Raw genomic sequence first — 15,828 nt, 5'->3', positions numbered from 1 at the left:
AAAAAAAAAAAAAAAAAAAAAAAAAAAAAAAAAAAAAAGAAATGAGAAGAGTTAAAACAACCACACAAAGAACTTACAGCAAGAACCCCACATGGAAAACCAAGTCTAGGGGCATCGGTATTTGTATTTTGCCACTTCTGATGAGCTTTATTGCAGAAATTACTTCGGCTCTTGGGACCCTTCTTTTCCTGATCACTGAAGCACATGTGAATTTATCATCTACTACTTCCAACAATGATGTTGCTAATGACATGACCATTTTAGAAAAAGCCAGAGCGATGTTCCAGAGCTCACATATGTAGCTAAGCTGCGAGGACATGAGCCAGCTCACCTGGTCTCCAATTCTTTCTGCTCCTAAGGACTGCTTATCTCTGTATGTGCCAATAAACATGTTAGAAACAAATTAGTATTCTAGCTTTAGTAATTATTACAGCCCAAATTTAATATTTCTTCTGTCAGCAGAAGCCCTATGACATCTTCAGGCTCAGAATCACTTTGGGATATCTGAATTTCAGAGAATCACCTAACTTGACAGTCATCACTGGGAAGTGGGCTACATCACAGTTGCAATAACCAACAAGCCTAAAGGAACTCAATTTCTTTCCAGAAGGAAGGGGTGAAAATTGATGATGACAGACCAATAAAAGTGAATTTCTTTTTTCAGATTAAAAATGCCTTAGTCTTTGGGTGCCTAGATGGCTCAGTTGGTTAAGTGTCTGTCTTTGGCTCAGGTCATGATCTCAGAATCCTGGGACTGAGCCCCATGTTTGCTCCCTGATCAGTGGGGAGCCTGCTTCTCCCCCCACCCCCGCTCATACTCTCTATCTCTCATATAAATAAATAATACCTTTAAAAAATGCCTTAGTCTTATAAAGATGCTGAATTGAGAAAGAAATGAAAAGTTATGTTTCAGTTACCACAGAACCACCCTGTTTGCTAAAGCCCAGTGCAGCCGAGATCTAACTTACTCACAAACATAATTTCTATCTACCTTCTATGCTTTAACATAAAATCACCTGGATTTTTAAACTGGAATTTCTTTTGACTTTGAAATTTAAAAAATATGTAAAGGGGTGCCTGGTGGTTCAGTTTGTTAAGCATCTGATTCTTGATTTTGGCTCAGGTCATGATCTCAAGCCCTGCATCAGGCTCGGTGCTCAGCAAAGAGTCTGCTTGAGATTCTCTCTCTCCATCTCCTCTTCCCCTCCTCCTCTCATGCTCTTTCTCTCTCAAGTAAATAAATGACAATTAAAAGAAAATGTAAGCAAGTGAAAAGCATCCCTACAACTGACCACAAAAACATGTTACCTAGAATGAAATGAAAAGCAGCCTGTGTTCAGCTGGAAAATTTTTTCTTGAAATGTCTTTCATGAGCAAGGGCAGTAGCAAACCTGTTTTAGTATGTCGGGGCTCAGAAAACAAAAATCCCTATTTAGGCTTCTTGGAAAACACTTAAAGGTATCCACCAGCTGAGAGATGAATCTCATGAATTCGACAATGGAGAAGTGTGGCCCTGCAAAGACTAGTTGGCCTTCCCTTACTTAGCTTGCAGAGGGAATTCTGGAATCCAGCAGAATGATGTGTTACCCAATACATTCTACAGGCTGGAAGCAGAACTTGCTCTCTAAATCTTTCTGAGGCTTTTTCTTAACAAGTACCAAGGAAGACCTTTCTTGAGCCGTATACTTCACCCCAGAACTCAGATGGACTTTAGGCGAAAAGGGTACCAGTTAAACTACTTCCTTGGCACTGTGCTCACTATAGTACTCAAATCTGCTTCCTCCAAAAAATAAAAATGAGGGGCGCCTGAGAGGCTCAGTGGGTTAAGCCTCTGCCTTCAGCTCAGGTCGTGATCTCAGGGTCCTGGGATCGAGCCCCGCATCTGGCTTTCTGCTCAGCAGAGAGCCTGCTTCCCCCTCTCTCTCTGCCTGCCTCTCTGCCTCCTTGTGATCTCTCTCTCTCTGTCAAATAGATAAATAAAATCTTTTAAAAAAAATAAATAAAAATGAGAAGGAAGGCAGAGGGAGACACAGCACAGTGGCCATCTTCACAACTAAGATGCCAAGTCATGATTTTTTTATTTTTTTACCCTCTCAAAACTAATTCAGAATAACCTGACCAAAAGATGTAAAGAGTTTGTGCAATACTAGTAGGCTTATCAGCAGGTTCTTAATCTATCACATGTTCTTGTGATAGTAAGAATGTTAAAAATTCAGCATATTAAAAAAGATCTTCTCTATGTAAAGAACAGAACATACGCAATGTTGGGATTATAAATAGTACAAAATGTCAATGCTATTTCTGGGTGATTTTTATTTTATTTTGCTCTTTTAACATTTTCTATAAATGGCATGTCGTATTATAATAAAACATTTTAAAAACTATAAGGACCATGGAAAGTTGAGAATGAAATTATAGGAAGATGTTTATGGTCATCGTCAGGAGATGAGCTTTTCCTTTTCTTATTCATATTTTTTCCTTCTTACTCTTGTTTCCAAAATTTCTGACGTGAACATGTTTTATTCTTAGAATGAGGGGAAAAAATCGTAGGCCAACAACAAAAAAAAAACTAAACAGTTTCGAATAAAAGCTTATCTTCTGGCTCTTTAGCATTAGATTTCTGACTCTAGCTCAAATGTAATATAGAAATATCGGCATTTATGCCAACTCCTTTCTTTCTGAAGAAATCATATCCACTCTATGGATATGATTGGATATAGATATCCAATATGGATATGGATAGATATCCACTCTATGGATATACTCTACCTACCACTTCCGCTTACAACAGGAAGGCCCACTTCCTGCCATCAACATTCCTTTGTGCACCGGTTCAGAACCTGGGGTCTGAGATGGTCAAAATCTACTGAAAACAATGGACAACTTCTATTCCTGGAGCAGTCTCTTGTTTTTGTTTTTGCCTCGTTTAAAAAGAATCCATACTTTGTTGCAGAGTATAGATGATCCCCAGCTAGTGATGGCTTGACTTAGGACGCTTTTGACTTCATGATGGTGCAAATGCCACACATATTCAAAAGGAAAGTACTCTGAATTTTGAATTTGCAGCTTTTCCCAGGCTAATACCATGCCATAGGATGCTCCCTCGGGATGCTGGATAGCAGGAGTGATCCACAGCTCCCTGCCAGCCACATGATCATGAGGGTAAATGACCCATATACTTACCACCATTCTGTTCTCCACTTGAAGTGTGGTATTCACTAAATAACACGAGCTATTCAACTCTTTACTATAAAATTGGCTTTGTGTTAGATCATTTGTCCAACCATAGGCTAATTTAAGTGCTCTGAGCACATTTAAGGCAGGCCAGGCTAAACAATGATGTTCCATCGATTAGATGTGTCAAATGCATTTTCAACGTAGGATATTGGCAACTTGTGATGGGCTTACTAGGAAGAACCCCATCATTAGTGGAGGAAGATCTGTACTTCTACTTACCCAATGTTTTGTAGTCATCTCTAGCTTTGTTTGCTCTCAGTAGTGACTGTATTTTCACAATTTCATTTTTCTGCAAAAGAATGAGACCAGTCATGATCTTCCTAAGGTCCATCTATTCTATGATTATAAAATTCAGAACTACCCAAGAACTGAGAGTATTTAAGAATGGACACTACTTAGGAGCACCTCACTGGCTCAGGTGGTAGAGCACATGACTTTTGATATCAGGGTTTTAAGTTCAAGCCCCATCTTGAGTGTAGAGATTACTTAATTTTTTTTCATTTTATATAAAAGAATATTTTAATTTTTGTCCTTAGGAACTATGAGGACTGTACATGATTTGGATATGAGACTACAAAACAATGGCCAAAGAAGAACCATACACTCTATGACTTGTCTTTGGTCAGGTCACTCAGAATTTTCTTTTAACTAATTAATTTATTTTAGAGAGCCATAGATAGAATAGATGGGGATGGGCAAAGATAGAGAGAGAGAGAAAGAGAGGGAGAGAAAACCACAAGCAGACGCCCTGCTGAACATGGAGACCAACACGGGGCTTGATCCCACCACACTGAGATCATGCCTGAACTATAATCAAGAGTCAGACGCTCAACCAATTGAGCTGCTCAGGTGCTCCTGGTCACTCAGAATTATGTTATGAGCTACGACTGCTGTTGCTTGTCACCTCATGTTATTTTCATCTGTCCATTCATAAATTCGGGACCCCTTTCACATAAATTCGGGACCCCTTTTCCACATCCTGATAGACCATATCTCCGATGCCTGGTTGGAATACTGATATTCTGTGCCATGTGTCTTCTTACTGATATCACCCTTTTGGTATGCTTCATTCTCCCCTGACCACCACATCTCATTCATTGCTAGAAAAGATACTGTGATTGGGTTTTCCCCTCCCACCCGTCTCATGACGGGAGTCCTGACCCACTCACCCAAGTAGCTGCACATGGTTCAGAGATCTCTCAAGAACCAAGTTGCTCACTATTTCAGACTCACATCTTACAAACTGATGAAATGCCTCTAATACAGGTCTCTGAGATATGCCTTCTACTGGCTTTTCTTTTAAGTTAGTCTTTGTTTTTTTTCCTACTGAAGGACTTGAGGCTCTCTCCCTTCCTCACCTGACACTCTCAAAAATAAAATCGTTTTTTTCTTTAAGAATGAAAACCATTTAGAACTGACAATAGTTAGATGAAATGTATTCAATGTTTATTTTTTGCATATTCTTTGCAGAGAAAAGGTCAGGTAAGTCAGCTAAAAGTATTGACAAGATTGTATGGCACTGTTTATAAAGAGATCTAAAAGGGAAGAGAATTTTAGCCCCAAATTTAGATGATTCAGCCCATGTTCACTTATCTATTCTTTAAAAGATCCTGAAAAAATTCTTCCTGTGGGCTTCTATTTAAGTTTTTCAGTCACCAGTTAGAAAAACTTTACAAGTAGTGTTGGAAAATACTCATCTGGAATCTTTTCTCTTTGGCATTACTAGCCCACATCTGTTTCTTCTCACACATTTCCTATGCAGTCCTGACTAGTAAAGTCTCACTCTGAACATGAGTTCTGAATAAAAAAAAGTAAGCCTCCAAATATTATCACATTGAGTTTTTAAGACCTGTTGTTTCCTCCTACTGTTCATTTCCACCATTTACCTTTGGAATTAAAAACAAAACATAAGGTTACTGGTGTATAGATTCCAACTATCCATCCAACTAAATGACACTAGTGTTTTAGACACTGAGCCAAAGACAGCTGGGCAGACATGAAAACATCAACCTCATCAAAAGCTCTGGTATGTCTTAGGACAAAACGAAGCAAGTGCATGAAGACATTTCATTTTCTCTTCCTGAACTGACAAGATAGCTATTTAATACAAAGACGACACAGGAACACTATGCAGCCAGCATATACAATATGCCAGCAGCCTTCTACTTGGGTTCTCTTCTGAAAACATTTCCACCATTTACTAGAAATCATTCAATGAGAACATTCAACAAAGCATTCATTCAGTTCATTCTCAGCGGGAGGAAATCCACTTGTGTGTCTTACATGATCTCTGAAATACTGCAGTCGTGCAAGGTAATTCCTCCGTGCGACTACCATCCGAAACCAGGACTGAATCTAAAAGAGTTAAATGGAGAAATCAAGGCAGTTATTAAACAACCTTTAATATTTTTTCACGCAGTCTTTCTAAAGATAATATTGATATTTTGATAAAAAAAAGAAAAAGTGAACAGCCCACCAAATAATTAACGTCCTACGCATTATCTTCATCTCCTACTCCTCTTGTTACATTTTTCCTAGGGTTTTGAAGCGTTTTATACCTTATGGTATGGAAAGTAATGTAGCTTTGTACCATTTTGCTTTCATCTTAGGAAATAAAAACCAAGAGGGTAAGGGATTTTGCTGAGAGCTGGAGCAGGTCAGAGAATCAAAAGACAAGTCCAGGATTTCTTCCAACATCCTTTAACAGCATCCAGGATCCTTTAGGTCTTTATAGGAAAGCACATCCCGACTTCTGAGGGACAAGGTGGGACCTACAGTTTTCTGATACAACACAGGCTTGTGCTCCATGGCAAGCAGAACATATTACCAAGGAGCACAATGGAACTAGATGATGTCATTCTCTGCCTTCACAGTTTCAAAGGTCTTTTGAATTAATCTCATTTGATTTCAATCTCTGCTATTCCAATTCTCACCTGGATTTCCACATTGTCTAAAAGTTCATTTCTCAGCTGTCCTCTGTTTTTTAGCACTGGGCAGTGGGCACCCCAGTGTCTTTTCTTTTTCTAAACTCAGGGCTGTCAGCCTGGGTGGAGAGCTGGGTTAGACCTACTCACCCCCCACATGCAGGTCCTAACTTAGTTCTACTTTTTCTTGTCACTGGTTTTGTATATGCCTAACAACTAAGGTTCTGTACTGTTAAGTTTTGTAAATGTTATTAATGAATATGGTTAAGAGAGATGTGAAATAACAGTGTTTTCCCCAAAGCCTAAATAATCAATTTGGAGTTCCTAGAGAAAGAGCATTTATAGGTTTTGAAATACTTGCACATTGATTCTCAAAACTATAGAAAGGACCTGAGCCAGGTACAGTGTTTTAACAGACTTGAAGATGATCAGCTGAGTAATGGACATGGGACTCAAACCCATGACATAATTCATATGTCAAGACTCCTATGTACTCTTTCCATAATCTGCCTTCCAAGAGTAAAACTAAAATGAAGAGAAAGGTTTAAGTCAAGCACTTGAGGGCCACCTGGGTGGCTCAGTGGGTTAAGCCTCTACCTTCAGCCCAGGTAAGGATCTCACGGTTCTGAGATCGAGCCCCACATCTGGGCTCTCTGCTCAGCAGGGAGCCTGTTTCCCCCTCTCTCTCTTCCTGCCTCTCTGCCTACTTGTAATCTCTCTGTCAAATAAATAAATAAAACCTTAAAAAAAAAGTCAAGCACTTGATAAGGTGGCAAGGGATGTTTACCTTCACAATAGAATCAACATTATTAATCAACATTTGCCGCCTGTTCAAATATGCTTTCCGTTGTTTACATCCCTTCCAAAAAGCCTGTGGAAAAAAGCAAGTAACAGAATTATTTATGTGCAACAATTTCCCACTTTATTTTAGAAAGCACAAGAACAGAGTGCATCTCAGGAGACACTGAGCTGGGACACTGTCGGGGCCCTCCCTTCCAAATCTCATGGGGATACCATCACTGGGGAGTGGACATTATATTGAGCAGAACATACCAGATCATGGCTTGTCCCAAACCTGGGAAAGCACATTTACCAGAACCCAGTTTCCCATTTGAAAGCTTAATTTTGCCAAGGTTCTGGGTGACAAGAAATAATAATAATAAAATAGAATTGTCCTGAAACATACAAAGAGATTAACTGAGTACTGCTACCATGTGGTAACGATACCAGATGCTTCAAAATAATGGTTAGTAACTATCTTTATTCCAGCAAGTGACCCACTGTGGCCCAGACCAAAGAAGGCAAATGCTTGGTTGATTTGTAACTCTGGATCCCTGAAAAAAGGAGTGCTGTGGCTGATCATTTATCTTATCTACATGAAGTTAGTGACGCTTCATCAACAAAGCTTTAGTAGGTTATTACCATGAAAGAGAACTTTTATATAGGCAACACTTACAAAAACTAGAAACAAACTGGTATCTTTAGAATGATTAAATACAAAAATAAGTTTATTCCAGTTCATTTCTGAGAACGTTTTTTATTGAAACAAAGCTTTGGAACTCCCTTCAATCCTCTGGTTTTGTTTTCATATTAGAAATGAAATAAAACCATAAGATACCTGGGAATAAACCTAACCAAAGAGGTAAAGGATCTGTACTCAAGGAACTACAGAACACTCATGAAAAAAATTGAAGAAGACACAAAAAGATGGAAGACCATTCCATGCTCTTGGATCGGAAGAATAAACATTGTTAAAATGTCGATACTGCCTAGAGCAATCTATACTTTTAATGCCATTCCAATCAAAATTCCACCAGTATTTTTCAAAGAGCTGGAGCAAATAATCCTAAAATTGTATGGAATCAGAAGAGAATTGCTAAGGAAATGTTGAAAAACAAAACTGGCGGCATCACGTTACCTGATCTCAAGCTTTACTACAAAGCTGTGATCACCAAGACAGCATGGTACTGGCATAAAAACAGACACATAGACCAGTGGAACAAAGTAGAGAGCCCAGATATGGACCCTCAACTCTATGGTCAAATAATCGACAAAACAGGAAAAAATATCCAGTGGAAAAAAGACAGTCTCTTCAATAAATGGTGCTGGGAAAACTGGACAGCTATATGTAGAAGAATGAAACTCGACCATTCTTTTACACTGTACACAAAGATAAACTCAAAATGGATAAAAGACCTCAATGTGAGGCAGGAATCCATCAGAATCCTAGAGGAGAACATAGGCAGTAACCTCTTCGATATCAGCTACAGCAACTTCTTTCAAGATATGTCCCCAAAAGCAAAGGAAACAAAGGCGAAAACGAACTTTTGGGACTTCATCAAGATCAAAACCTTCTGCACAGCAAAGGAAACAGTCAAGAAAACTGTTGAGTCAACAAAACAAAAAGTCAAAAAGATGCAACTCACGGAATGGGAGAAGATATTTGCAAATGACAGTACAGACAAAAGGCTGATATCCAGGATCTATAAAGAACTCCTCAAACTCAATACACACAAAACAGATAATCATATCAAAAAATGGGCAGAAGATAGGAACAGACACTTCTCCAATGAAGACATACAAATGGCTATCAGACACATGAAAAAATGTTCATCATCATTAGCCATCAGGGAGATTCAAATTAAAACCACATTGAGATACCACCTCACATTAGTTAGAATGGCCAAAATTAGCAAGACAGGAAACAACATGTGTTGGAGAGGATGTGGAGAAAGGGGAACCCTCTTACACTGTTGGTGGGAATGCAAGTTGGTGCAGCCACTTTGGAGAACAGTGTGGAGATGCCTCAAGAAATTAAAAATAGAGCTTCCCTATGACCCTGCAATTGCACTACTGGGTATTTACCCCAAAGATATAGATGTAGTGAAAAGAAGGGCCATCTGTACCCCAATGTTTACAGCAGCAATGGCCACAGTTGCCAAACTGTGGAAAGAACCAAGATGCCCTTCAACGGACGAATGGATAAGGAAGATGTGGTCCATATACACTATGGAGTATTATGCCTCCATCAGAAAGGATGAATACCCAACTTTTGCAGCAACATGGATGGGACCGGAAGAGATTATGCTGAATGAAATAAGTCAAGCAGAGAGAGTCAATTTTCATATGGTTTCACTTATTTGTGGAGCATAACATAACATAACATGGAGGACATGGGGAGATGGAGAGGAGATGGGAGTTGAGGGAAACTGGAAGGGGAGGTGAACCATGAGAGACTATGGACTCTGAAAAACAACCTGAGGGTCTTGAGGGGGCGGGGAGTGGGAGGTTGGGAGAACGAGGTGGTGGGTATTAGGGAGGGCACGTATTGCATGGAGCACTCGGTGTGGTGCAAAAACAATGAATACTACTATGCTGAAAATAAAAAAAAATTTAAAATAAATTAAAAAAAAAGAAATGAAATAGAAGTTTCTTTTTAAAAAGGATAAATATAAAAAGTGAAATTGATTTTATAAATTTCATGTCTACATATATCAAACTACATCATTCATTCATCTGAAAAAAGGCATGTGGAATTTTATTACCATTTAAAAAATATGTCCTGTAATGATTCAAAATAAAAGTAAGTATGGTAAAAACAAATAAATAAATAAATAAAAATCAACTGAGCACTTGTTCTAGACTTCACTCAATCCAAATCCCTGGATATGACAAAGTATTTAAAAAAAATACTTTTCTCTTTGAAATAATTAGAAACTCACAGGAAACTCCAAAAATAAGAGTTCCATGTAACCTTCACCCAGCTTCCGCTAATGGTAAATCTCAAAAATAGGCTGTTAAAGCAGTTCGCTACAGTGTTAAAAAAGCAAGCACGTGGACGAACAACTCTGAGGGATCCTGGAGGAGAGAAGGTAGTTGGAATTGGACTTAAAGAGGGAACCACAGAATTAACATCTACAAAAACAAAAGAATATCTACAGTGTGGGATGGCTCTAAGCTTGAGGGAGCCTCTGGCAGCACTCAGAATAACTTTGGGTAAGTTGTTACCTTATCCGGGACGCCTGGGTGGCTCAGTTGGTTAAGCAGCTGCCTTCGGCTCAGGTCATGATCCCAGCATCCTGGGATCGAGTCCCACATCGGGCTCCTTGCTCCGCAGGGAGCCTGCTTCTCCCTCTGACTCTGCCTTCCACTCTGTCTGCCTGTGCTCGCTCTCACTCTCTCTCTCTTACAAATAAATAAATAAAATCTTTAAAAAAAAAAAAAAAAAAAAGTTGTTACCTTATCCACTCATCCACTCCAAGCCATGAATAAAATAGCAAAGATGGGAGTGTGGGGTTCAGGCAAAGTACAAAGGAATACAGTCTTTTTGAGGGAATTCAGCAATATCAGATTTAACACTATTTAACCTTTCACCTAGTACTTCTAATTTTCTTCGTATCTAGCCCAAGAAAAGCACCAGTATAGAAGAACTATATGTAAGGGTTTTGCTGCAGCATTGCTTATAATACTAACATGTGCTTAGAGCGGAATGTTTACAAATGGGAAAACAGATCAGCTGCAACTGCGCTCCTAGTGAGGGATGCTACGTGGCAGTTACGAAGGATGAGATAGGGTCAGATATATTGACTACAGCGGTGTTCTGTATTTTGAGGAACAAGACGATCTCCAAGATACGATGCAAAGAAATTATAGTTTACCACACATACAATATGACCTGTTAACAAAAAAAGAAAAAAAGAAAAACATCGTAATATGTGTTTCTATGCAAAGAATCTGTACTCAATGCCTAGATGATGATGTAGGAGGATCTAGTAGAGAAAAGGTATAAAGTACAATGTGCCTATGTGCCCACCCCTACTTAGACTTAGCTGCTCTACAAAAAAACTCTTCATTTTTTGTTATGTATGCTCTGAAATGGGCAAACATGGGGTAAGCATATACACTGTAGTACTGTACACAACCTTGTACACACATTACTATGTATTTTGTATGCATTATTCCAGTCAAGATAGGTTATTAGATGGAGGATTACTGGCTCCATAATTGATATCTGAAACGGAAAGCTACTGTCAAACTACCCTCCAAAGAGTGTAGGACAGATATTTCTTTCCCCAGGGTCTCACTGAACTGACAAAAATTAAAAACATGGGTGATGTCCAAACCGACAGATAAAAATTGCTCTTCATTTTTATTTATACTTCGATTTCCAGAAAAGTGAAGAAACCTTACCTTCCTACACATACCTTACCCTACCCCATTTACAATACAATTTCATTTTGTCCATATATATATTTAGAACCGTGTAAGACAATGTTAAAATTTTTACTTCAACTGTTAAACATAATTAAAGAAATTCAAGAGTAGAAGGAGAATATGTTTACCTACAAATTTACTTTCCTTGTTCTTTCTTCCTTCCCAGTTTCCCAAAATTCTTTTATCATTTTCTTTTTTTTGTTTAGAGAACTTTCTTGGTTATTCTTTTAGGGCAGGTATGGGAATGATAAGTTCTGTTAATTTTCCTCTTCATTGGAGAATGTCTGGATTTCCCCCTTCATTCCTAAAGATTATTTTTGGTGGATAACGAATACTATGTTACTTTCCATGTTGTGCCTTTCATCATCTCCATAGGTCCTTATGAAAAACCTTCTGTCATGAGAACTGCTTTCCCCTTATAGCTAAGTTGCCATCTCTATTTCACTGCTTTAAAGATTTTAAATTTTTTTGTTTGTTTGTTTATTTTCAGAGGTTTGTGATGCGTCTTTGGGTACATTTGAGTTTATCCTTTTTGGGATTTACTTAGCTTCTTGGATTTGTGGTTCTGTGTCTTGGACCACACACAGGAACTTTTCAGACATTATTTATTTCAGGCTTTTCCAGTCCTTCTCCTTTCTCTTCTCATCTGAAACTCCGAAGACACAACCATTAAATCTTTTGTTATGGTCCCACAGATGCCTTGAGGCTTTGTTCATTGTTTTTTTCAGTTTTTTCTCTCTGTTGTTCAGATCTAGTAATTTTTATCATTTTATTCTCTAGTTCACTAATTTGGTCCTGTGTTTCCTCCATTTTGCTGCTGAGTCCATCCAGCAAGTTTTTTTTAATACGTAGTTCTGTCTTAGCTCTAAAAATTGTGTTTTTTTCTATCTTTTTATTTCTTTGCTGAGACTTCCTATTTTTTCCTTTGTTTCAAGTGTGTTCATAATTGCTTACCATAACATGGCAGCTTTAAAATCTTTGTCAGGTAATTAAAACATCTCTGTTATTTGTATTGGTATCAATTTTTTCTTTTAAGGTTTACTAATTTATGTGTGAGAGAGAGAACACAGAGGGGTAGTAAGAAAAAGCAGACTCCCTGCTGAGCTGAGAGCCAACACGGGGGTTTGATCCCAGGACCCCAAGATCATGACCCCAGCAGAAGGCAGATGCTTAAGTGACTGAGCCACCTCCCCACTCCTGTATTGGCACCTAGTAATTGTCTTTCAAAATTTATGTTTTGTTTGGTTCTTGAAATGTTTATTATTGATTGAAATGTATACAAATTGGATATTATGTGGTGACTAATAAGACTGGATGTTTTTTAACCTGTTCTAGGTGGTTTTCCCTGATACTGTTCTGGCAAGGGAGGAATGCGGTGGTGCTGCCTCATTACTGACAAGCAGGGGTAGAAGTTCAGGTTCTCTGCCTAGCCTCTATTGAAATCTGAGGTGGGGGCTGCTTATTACTGCTGGGTGGGGGCTGGGAACTCTGACTACTCCCTAAGGCTGCGCCAATACCACTCTGCCCAGGCGGGCAGTAGTGCTGTGTTACTACTATTCCTCATACAGCCTCCACTGATAGCAGAAGGCTTTGCAGCAGCTGGCCTCATTACTACTGGGTTGTGATCGAAGTCCTGACTCTCCACCATGCCTTCTTTGATTCCATCCAGCAAGGAAAGGGAGGGCTGCCACATTACTGTTTGTGAGCATGGAAATTCATGCTCTGTGGGTATCTGGGTACCTTGTTAGAGTCTACTAGGGTGGAGGGCCAAACTCTCGAGTCGACTTCGTGGCATGACTGGTGTGGGGTCACAGATTTGTCTTGCTTTGTTTGTTTGTTTTTTCCTGTGCTGTTTTGCTAGAGTGGAGAGGTTATTGTCTAAAATTTTTGTCCTCCTGGGCTGCACCTTTCCTGGAACGTTGGCTACATAGCAGGCTTTTGTAGGAGTTTCTGCCTGCACCCACTGGCATGTCCATGTTGCCAGTCTCTGCAGCAAGAAGTCTGAGATATATGAAGCTAAAAGAGAACCACAGAACTTACCTCCATGTCCTTCCTTGGGTCTCAAGGTTCCCAAGCCAGTCTGCCTCTCCTCTCCATTTTTCACAGTGTTATGTTTGTTTACAAATAATGTCTGGGGCTTTTAGCTGTACTCAGAGTAAAGAATAGGGAAACCTAGCTGTATTCTGTATTCCCAGAAGTGGGAGTTAAGTCCAAATGGTTTTTAAGTACCCAATGTTCTAGAGTTTCCTATACTATTAAGGCCATATGAATTTATTCCTCGACAGATTACAAGATTAAAAAAAAATCGGAAGTGTAAAAATTAGTCATGATTCAAGAGGGTCACCTTAAAAACTATTAAAACTGAGTTCTTCCAAGTGATTGGTTAAAAAATGTGTATATATAGTTAATTTTCTGCATGTGAAAAATAATACAATAGAAAAAAGATGATATTCATGATACCAAAAATAACTAATGGAGTAAAGTTAAGAAATAGGAATAAATTTAATGCAATATGGTGGGAAAGATTAATAAATGGTGAGATACACTGATTACTGAACTAGAAAATTCATTATTGTAAAGATATCAATCTCCTCGAATAAACTAAAATCTCAATGTAATTATTACAGAAAATTCAATGGGTCTGGAACTTTATCAGCTGCCTTTGTACTAACTATTGAACGCATGTTTTTCTCCTTTAAGCTATTATGATGATAAAGAATTCTACAGGAAGGTAAATTATTGAGGATTTAAAACTGGAGTGAGCTTCATAGTGCTTCTCAAACTGTACCATGTATACAAAATCTTTGGAGGGTTTTTTAAAAAATGCAGATTAGGGCGGTGCCTGGGTGGCTCAGTGGGTTAAGTCGCTGCCTTCGGCTCGGGTCATGATCTCAGGGTCCTGGGATCGAGTCCCGCATTGGGCTCTCTGCTCAGCAGGGAGCCTGCTTCCCTCTCTCTCTCTCTGCCTGCCTGTCCATCTACTTGTGATTTCTCTCTGTCAAATAAATTAAAATCTTAAAAAAAATGCAGATTAGGATTTAGTGGGTCTTGGTGAGGGTTTCAGGTAATGACAGTGCCAGTACATGCCCTACACTTCAAGTAATAAAAATCTAAGCAAAGTAAAAGGATTTTTAGTTGATGGCCCATTTAGAAAATGTCACCATGGGATCTGTCAGTGCAGCATTTCTGAGATGATGGGAAAAACTGTCATCCACAATTGCTTGCAAACGTGTCCTGATGGCTATAGAGACTAGGGAAAGGGAACACTAGCTGTGGGTTATTGGGAGCCATGGCAAATTAACTACTAACACATTCATTGGGATGGGTCTCATTGGTGCTTTCTATGTTTTTGTGGGTAACACTTTTAAAGCACAGAAATGTGAAAAACTATATTCAAACATACCCCATTTTTAAATTCAAACTGAAAAGCAAATAAGGTATTAGGATAAGCTGAAGTTCTTCCTTCTGCTTTTCTGGAATTATCTAAACTTCAGAAACACTATTAATCTTATTAGCTCAGATTCACAAACCTTCTGGATAATCTGTTATAGTAAAGACTAATGTAATATTGACACATTCTTGCACTGGTAGAATGAACCCATTTGTCCATTCTGTATTATTTTTTAATGTACCAAGGAGTCAATGTTCAACAACAGGATTTTCCTGGAGGTTTAATTCAGTATTTTATCTCTTTACTGATTATGCAGAGTTTTCTGAAATCATTCTACACTTATTGTTACTTTCCCAAACCAAGGCTACTTTGGTGGGTATAGACTTTGGTCTACAGAAGCAGAATACTATATGCCTCTTCCTTGTTAAAATTATACTTTCTTTTTCAGTTTTTACGTTTTAGTTCCGCCAGAACTGTTTTTTTTTTTTTTTTTTACTCAGTGCTAACAGAAGTTCTGTGCTAGGCCATGAGACTGCAGGCTTTTCTAATTAGATAATGTTTATTAAAAGCAATTATGGGTATACAGTTGGGAGAAAGGAGTTACTGATGAAAATGCAACAGGAGACAAAATTCTAAACCATAAAGCCATTTGCAAGCAGCTTTTTGCAGACAATTAGAGACAGAATGTGTTTACAGTAGTGTCCATTTCCTTCTCTGGCTGGTCTAAGAACTTGTGGGAAAATTTAGAACAGCCATCTTTTTGTTGGTTTGTTTTTTTTTCTTACCATAAATGTATTTTCTGTGTAATACCTATTTAACAAAGCACATTTTCAAAATATCTAGACCTCAGAGGTTACTGCTCTGTTTTACAACCTTTGTAACTGTCAATCTCTAGAAAATCTGGCTTGCTAAATCGGTTGCCTTGTTTGGTAACTGGGCACCCAGGACAGTAATATCCAAATTACCAACTCTAACTTCTGAAGCATAAATTCTTGCGTGACCTCTTAGCCAAGAAAACCCTAACCATTTATCTCTTTTTGTTCTTAGCTCCAAGGGAGAAAG

At 38.6% G+C, this 15,828-nt stretch overlaps 1 protein-coding gene and 1 pseudogene across 1 annotated transcript in view; both read right to left on the bottom strand.

The window, feature by feature from the left end:
* The window catches only part of IQGAP2 (IQ motif containing GTPase activating protein 2), a 296,704-nt gene that overhangs the window by 52,012 nt on the left and 228,864 nt on the right, over positions 1-15,828 (bottom strand). Inside the window, exons 18-20 of the mRNA XM_059418098.1 lie at positions 6,949-7,032; positions 5,521-5,592; positions 3,457-3,526 (exon numbers count right to left, since the gene is read on the bottom strand). Of these exons, the coding sequence (XP_059274081.1) occupies positions 3,457-3,526; positions 5,521-5,592; positions 6,949-7,032 (226 nt within the window). The remainder of the gene's footprint in view (positions 1-3,456; positions 3,527-5,520; positions 5,593-6,948; positions 7,033-15,828) is intronic.
* On the bottom strand, positions 4,066-5,029 carry LOC132028131 (single-stranded DNA-binding protein, mitochondrial-like; annotated as a pseudogene).

This window comes from Mustela nigripes, chromosome 12, assembly GCF_022355385.1.
Source record: "Mustela nigripes isolate SB6536 chromosome 12, MUSNIG.SB6536, whole genome shotgun sequence".
NCBI classification, from domain to species: domain Eukaryota; kingdom Metazoa; phylum Chordata; class Mammalia; order Carnivora; family Mustelidae; genus Mustela; species Mustela nigripes.
Note: the sequence above shows the minus strand (reverse complement) of the source record. Positions and strands in the feature narration are given on the sequence as shown.